At 39.4% G+C, this 7,478-nt stretch overlaps 1 protein-coding gene across 1 annotated transcript; it reads right to left on the bottom strand.

Moving 5' to 3' along the window:
- Positions 1-2,476: 2,476 nt before the first annotated feature.
- Positions 2,477-6,545, bottom strand: UTS2 (urotensin 2). The gene is made up of 4 exons (XM_010084314.1): positions 6,417-6,545; positions 4,017-4,127; positions 3,368-3,411; positions 2,477-2,760 (listed from the first exon to the last, which is right to left on the bottom strand). The coding sequence occupies exons 1-4, from the start codon at positions 6,517-6,519 to the stop codon at positions 2,644-2,646; spliced, it is 375 nt and encodes a 124-aa protein (XP_010082616.1). The 5' UTR covers positions 6,520-6,545; the 3' UTR covers positions 2,477-2,643.
- Positions 6,546-7,478: the final 933 nt, after the last annotated feature.

Here is a 7,478-nt window from a genome sequence, read left to right as displayed (position 1 = left end):
TGCAAACAATCTTGGCTGCAAAACCATGTTTAGGACAAGAAGCAGTTTCCCAAGCTACTCTTTACCCCACTAGAACCACAACATCTTGCAATCAAATGCCTTATCAAGCCTTTTGAGAAGGACCTCACTTCCGTAAGTTTTCAGGAACTGGTGGTTTTTACATCAGCTTTTATCAGTCTTTCAGACTCTGTAGTTTGCTGGAGTAGTCAAAATGAGATCCAGTTCTGATCTGAAAGATCAATGGAGTAAATATTGCAGCCAGATTTGCACATGCTATTTTGTTTGTATGACTTTGTTTTGCCTGGCATAATTGAAACATTGCAGACAGTTTAGAACTGCTTGGAAGATCACTTTTTTGGTGATCAAAGGGAAAGCACACAAGTACAGTGATGATGCAGTTACCTACCCCCTGTGGGGGCATCAGCAGTTTGCAAATCCTTGTTGGAATTTGCTGGCAATTTTTTTTTGTTGTATTCATAAATATAGAACTATGTTTTTAAAAGATGAGTTGATGTGCATATATTTTCATGGCATTGCTATGAACAGGAGGGACCCTAGTGCATTTTTACAGTGTGCGATAAATATTAACTGAATGAGTCATGTATTGGTAAGTTTATCGTCCAGCTGAATCAAGTTTTAAATCACAAACAAATGAATTTTTACATCAGTTGATAGGAATATTTTATTGAAATAATATTCAGCTGTGGTTGAACTTACAGTTGTGATTTTAACTGTATACTTTAAAGGAGCTTCTGTTTTTATAAATAAAACTGAAAAAAAATGCTGCAAATAACTGTTTTAAGTCTGTGTTTACTTCCGTTGATGGTAATTTCTAGAAAATAGACTTTTAAGAAAATATTCATTATGTTTTTCTGACTGTACATAGGTGTTGAGACTGTGGGTACAGTGAAAATGGTCATGTAGTGGCCATTCATCCTGTTTTGTGTGGGTTTTGTATCTCTCCCTACCTTGCCCACTTCAGGACGTGTTCTTTCCTTTCTAATTGCATCCCACAAAGAAGGGCAAGTATCTTTTAAATGTAAAGAATTTTATTTGGTTTTGTAAGCTGTTGGGGTTTGGCATGCAGGATTTAAATCTTCTGTCTGTGCTGACTTTGTTAGAAAAGGTAAATACCTAGGAACACTTCGGCCCCACCATGGTAAAATTTCTGTTGTAGAGGAAGCCAATTCATGGGTTTAATTCACAGGCATGTCTCATAGAACAATAAAGTTCTTAACTAATTCCAGAAAAGCAATTTGCTCATCTTTTTTTGCTTTAAGGGACTTTAGAGAGAAGTGTGGTCAACAGTGCTTGAAGAAGCCTTCAGGAGAAAGGCAAAGTCACTGCAGGGAGTACAAGGTACAGAACAAAAGACATAGCATCTTATTAATATTGGAAAAGAAATAAGTGATTTTAAATAAGTATGTAACTGAAGGTGCTTCTGGCAAGGTAAGCGGTGCAATTCCTTGAAATACAGGCATCTTGGAGGTAACATTGGATATATTTTTGCTGATGTTTTATTAATTTTTAAAAGGGTGATACAGTCAGTCTAAACATACTTTAAAATTTGAGACAAATTATCTAGGTATTTTTGGTCCAAAAATTATGAGGCAAAATGAATAGACTTGTGAAATGAAAAAGTTCAAGGTGTTCATGTTTTTATTCAGAGATCTAGGCAGTGTCAGTCCGGCTACATTACTGGTTTGCCAATAGCGGTCATCCTCCTGTCCACTGAAGTTCTAGCTAGCGGTTAAAAACCTGTAGCTTCCACCTCTGCATGGATGTCAAAGGTGAGCTGAACGATATACTTCTGTATTTTTGGTAAGAGATAAGTATTGGACTTGTGATTCTTGCTCACCCCAATCTCAAAAGTAATGGGACTGTAGCAGGGTTGCTCCCTGTCTATGAAATAAATTGATCTGAGGTGGTTATTCATTAGATAAATTTGAAGTCTTTTCTTACCGGTTTTTTTGACTGATGAGGTGGTAGGAAAGGAGTAATTTCCAGACAGGCACTGACTTGCTCCATTGAGTAAGACAAGGATGAATGTTCAGAAGATTTCAGATAACTGCACAGTGCATCCAGCTGCTCTGCATTTGTAAGGACATTTTTCGTTGTTATAAGCTGTCTCACAATTTATGTGAAGTGAACAAGCTGTATCAAGCCTTGTTTAGGCCTTGTTTAAATAGCACAGAGACTTGTGATGTGTACTGTTGAGATCAGTGTAGCATGTGTATCAATGTTAGATGGAGTTTACTTCAAGCTTTCTGTGAGCCTTGGTTTGCACGAGGTTTGTGTGAAGTGTGTGTTGAACAAGGTAGGGCTTCACAGCTCAGGCTGGTTGTGCACGTTGTCAAGATTGCCATCCCCATCTGGTGCCCGAGTTCTCTTCATGTTGTATATTTATCTTTTTATCCCATTACTTTATTCCTGTTGTGCTGAACTCTAAGAAAGTACTACACTGCTTACAGCATAATTGCAAAACATCAAGAATTTATTAATTTCCAAGTAGCGTAGAGTCTAAAGTTAGGAGCTGTCTTCATGTTTCTTCATTCTCATTTTAAATCAAGCAAATCTATATACATGGTTTTAGACATCTGTATAAATTATGCAACCAAAGTTAGGGAGAGTTTCTTCTCCTGTTTACACACAATATTTCCAGAAGCACTCGGAAAGATTCCCACGTTTCTTGTAGTGTTTCCTGTCCTTGGTCAAGAAGCGGCCCAGCAAAGCAATTTGAGGATGATTTCCATAGGAAGTCTGAAGTCAAACAGCATTAGAGAGGTTACTGTTGGATGGTGAATGTCCCAGCCGGTCACCCAGCCCTGTGTTCTGACAGGGGAAGAAAAGGCAGCTGCCCAGTGTGCCCTCTCATTTAGATCATCCACTAAAACTCGTCCCTGTCTTCTGCCTTTATACTTAATTCAGCAGACAAGCAAACAGGAGGGATGTTCTCCATTTACCTCATGGTACATACCAAATCTGATGGTACTGTGTAGCCTGTGTTGTAGTGGGGAAAAAATAAAAGTAGCTAGTACTGGTTAATGGCCTGGCCTGGTGAAGCTAAAAACTGACCTTTATTTAGAAAGCTCTTTTTCTGGGGAGAAAAAAGTGGAGGGTTTGCAGTGAAATGCTCTGGATTACTAGCTTGCCTTTTTTTTTTTTTTTTTTTTTCTTCCTAATTCTTTTTCCCCCCTGCTTATCTAGCTGCTATGGGATTCCAGCTTCAAGAACACTGTGGCGTACTTTAGTCTGTGCTGTTTATGAAGTCTATGGATCTCAAATGATGTCTCGGTAACAATTCAGTGTAGTTTAAAATGTGGAGTGTTATTTTTCTTGTTTCAATGACAGATGGTCATTTACATACCTCTTTGATATTTTCCCTTGGGTTGTAGCTGCTGGGGCTAAGACCTGGTAGAGGGGAGAAATAATGAAATGTTTTACCACTTAGAAACTGTGAACCTAGAGGAGACATTCTTGTGTGCCATAGTGATACAGCCAGCAGAAGTCTTGAACTGCAGTGTTCAGAGGACCAGACAGAAAACCCTTTTGCTGCAGCATGGCCAGTTCTCGTAGCACACAGTTCCAGCAGCATCTGGGACTCTGAAGATCCAAGTTGTACTGTCGTCCTCAGCAGGCATCTGTTATGTTTGTTGCCCCCCAAACCATATACTGCTGTTCATTCTGCACTTCCTGCAAGTATTGTTGGTTTTTAAGAGACTGCACTGTTTTGTTTTTTGTGCTGGCTCCTCTAGGCCAATTTTTGCCATGCTCTGGTTTTGCTATATGAAGTTTTTGCTAAACTAATTTGGAGACTTTTACAGCTAGTATTGAGCGGCAAGTGTGCCTGCTGAGCAGGTTTCCCCAGGGTCCCAGTTAACTAAATGACGGCTGTCTGTTGCCTACACTTACTGTTGTATTTCAGTAAATAAACAGGAGTTGGGGCACGGTATCTGTGGAAGATGGGTGTGCAAACCATAGGCACCCTCCCATAGGTTGCTGTGGTAAATCCTCACCTGCTTTGCTGTCTTCAGTCAGCGTGCCCAAGAGCTCTGGCAGAAACCGCAGCAGGGAAGTGCTTCCTAGGCTGCCCAGCCGCTCCAGATTTAATCTCGAATCTTCATTAGCTGCGAATGGAAGATGACAGAAGCAGGCATATGGTAAGTGTCTTTTGCTTTGACTCCCTGTTTCAGTCTGTCTGGGATGATTTCTGATCAGGACTGTTGGCCCCACCTGTTGAAGGTTATCATGAAATCACCAATCATCCATCCTCGTTTAATGAATAGAATAGGGGATAGTTGTGAGTTGTTTTCCTTCCAGAGCTCTGAGGAAAGATACTTTAGTGGTGGTAATCTCGGATTCTCATTTCTCTGGCAGATCTTTCTTTAAGAAAGTTTTCTGACCAACAGCAGCCCTTCCCATTGCTCGGGGAACTCACAACCTAATCCTGGTGCCCAGCCATAGACAACCCAGATTTATGTATATAATTTTTTTTTTTTAATCCGTTACTTTATCAGCTAGTTCCTCTGCTGGAGCTTTTCTGTTAATGTAGACAAAGCTTCCTGTTCAAGGCCTGTTAATCTACTCAGTTTCCCAACTGTTAAATGCAATAAAATGGGGGAAAGAACAGAAATAAATGTAGGAAATGTTAAACCATATTTTGGCAGCTATGCTTCTCGATGCATTTCAGTCATCTCTCTCATTTAATGTGTGTACCAGTACAGATATTATTACTTTTTCTGAAATGACAGATTGCTGATACCTGATGGAATTAATTTGTGTGTGCATAGAGAATTTAGAATTCTGTAACTAGCCTGTGCCCTGAGGCAGGTTGCCAGCAGGAGCCCATAGTGGTGTTGTACTTGAGGTAAATAAGGCTTTTGTAATCTGAGCAGTAAATTTTATTTTTGCTAATATATAGTGGTCGTTCAAAGTAGGCAATGAGAGGGTGCTATTATCAAACTCTAGTTGTGTAGGTGAGTATCCTTTTGTAGTTGCACTTTCAGATGATACTAGTAGTTGCTCTTACCTGCAGGGATGGGTGAGACTCTATAGCTCCTCAACAGGGAATATATAAAATAAACTGCCAAAAATAATCACCCAGCATTTGAAAAACTTGGACCGAGATCAAGAACTTGAAGACCTTGGACATGCACGTTGTTAGTTTGTTCACTGTGCAAAAGGACAATTGCAAAGGACAGTGGGGATTTCTGTGTAAGACTCTGAATAAGAATACTGTAACTTCTCTGTGCTATGAGGAGACAATTCCCATCTCTAGCCTTGTATTATTTTTTAATCAGAGCAGCATTAGCAGGTAAATTTGCTATGAGATTAAAAAAAAAAAAAAAACCACAAAAAAACAACCCTCTTTAATGCAGAGTTCTACTTCTATCTTACCTAGCCTAGAGACTCTTTATATTAGCAAGGAAGATTTAATAAGCCTAATGGATGTCTTCAAACAAATGCAGTAATTGTTAAAGCCACCTTGTCCACCCTGTGATGTGATAGATGTTATCCGTACTGAGTCACGGTTCCCTGTAAATGCAAGTTACATAGCAGAAGGCTTGAGAAGATGCTGGCTTAGTGAGTCTAAGATTTTTCAAAGCAAACTAGAGACTACTGATACCTATAAACCAACACAACAGCTGTGGCACCTGCAAAGCAGGTAAGAACAGCTGCTTTTTAATAGTCCGCTTTGTGCTATGACTTGGGGTTTAATTTGCCTGTTCTTTCAAAACTCATTCCAGAAGCTCTTCCAGCACAGGTCAGGTGTGATGACAGTACCCTTCCAGACTCTGTTGTGCATTTTTACTGAGCCATTTGAGTCTTGACTTATACTATAATTTCAGACTTCAAGGACAGCTTTTTCAAGCGAAGATGTATTCTTTCACTGGACTGAACGGAATCTGCATTAGTGCAAACAAATAGCATGCTCAATATACTGCTATTTTTGTAGTGTCTGTTCTTGATCTAAGTAGGACTGCATTAATCTTTGCAGTAGGTTTCCCCCTTTTTAAATAAGCTTCAGTTAAACATAGCTCATTTGAAAGTGTAGCAAGAGGAGAGACCATACAGCCAAGTTTCTTTAAATTATCCAATGCCTGCTGATGCTGCTTCAAAGACAGGGGCTGTATATGCCAGCTCACGTTCAGGGGTAGAAGGCTGAGATACCTTTGTCTCCTGGATCTCAAATCATCAGGAAGAAATATTTAGGGCACCCACCCTCCCCATTTTACGAGACTAGCACCCACTTAATGATATCACTTGTGCTGCTGGTGTTCTGAAGACATCCCTGCTTTTTCTACAGCTGATCAGCACAGATGAAGGCCCCTGGGAAAGCATACCTGCTTTGCTTCTCTTCTGGTTTTACTGCTCCAGCCCCTGCTTTATGACCATTAGAATCAAAAGACTCTTACCTGAGAGCTGGTAAGACATCTCACTGGCGTTGATGGGGAGAGATGAGAGAGGACAGGAGAAGCTGATAATAACGAGACAGCAGAGTACCAGCTTATGCATCATTGCTGTGTTGAATATATTTCGTCTTTGTCTACCACTGTATCTCAGAACTCCTGTCTTGACTGTTGCTTCTGCTCCCCAGTTTCACCCATTATATAGCTGCTCATGACCTCATAAATATCATCATGTTCTCTCCCCCCTTCAAAAAAAAAAAAATCCAATGAATTTATTGCCCATTGATTCTAAATGGAAACCACTTTGCATTGATGTAATTTTTCAAGGTAACAGTTCATAGACAATAAATTTACTGTCTTATAGCTTGGTGTACAAAATGGATATTATATCAAACCAAGCACAGCAAAGTTTATAAATCTGGCATTAAAAAAAAAAGTAACTTCCAGTTATAAATCATGATTTAACAAAAGGGTCAGACGTTGGTTGAAATGACCAGGGCAATAAGACAGCTGATTTATGAGCCCTAGCAGGCTTGACGCGAAGCATCTGATATGAAATGCACTTTTTTTCTTTTGTGAAATGGATGGATGTGTTGTGTTGTATTTGGGGTTCTTGTGCCAGAAAAAGTAAAAGAGAAGGGAAGTTAAAACATGTAGTTAACTTACAAAGAAAATGTTAGGGAATTTCAATTATTTTTTTTTCTTGTAGTATTTCACATCTATTTATTTGAGGAGACCTCATCCAATCTTGCCCTAGAGAATTGTCTTGGCGGAGAAAGTACAGCTTCCATCTGGAGACTTGCTTGGTACATACAGACTGCTTTGGTTGATATTAAACACAGGTCCCTCACTAGACTGGGAGACCCTTTTCTATTTCATTTATCTTCCCTTTCCCTCAGTTGGAACTAACTTCTTAATTCTGCGTGATAGCTAGTTTTCTTCCCTGTTTGCCTTTTGCTTTTATTTAATGCTAATATTGCCATATGTAATCTCATTTTAGCCTTTATTTCTTTCTGTCTAGCATATTTTGTCTTCTCTACTTAAAATTTCGTCTTTCGTATCAAAGAG

Source organism: Pterocles gutturalis, unplaced genomic scaffold, assembly GCF_000699245.1.
Source record: "Pterocles gutturalis isolate BGI_N339 unplaced genomic scaffold, ASM69924v1 scaffold37356, whole genome shotgun sequence".
Classification (NCBI taxonomy): Eukaryota; Metazoa; Chordata; class Aves; order Pterocliformes; family Pteroclidae; genus Pterocles; species Pterocles gutturalis.
The sequence above is the reverse complement of the archived record's forward strand: the minus strand, read 5'-3'. Positions and strand labels throughout refer to the sequence as shown.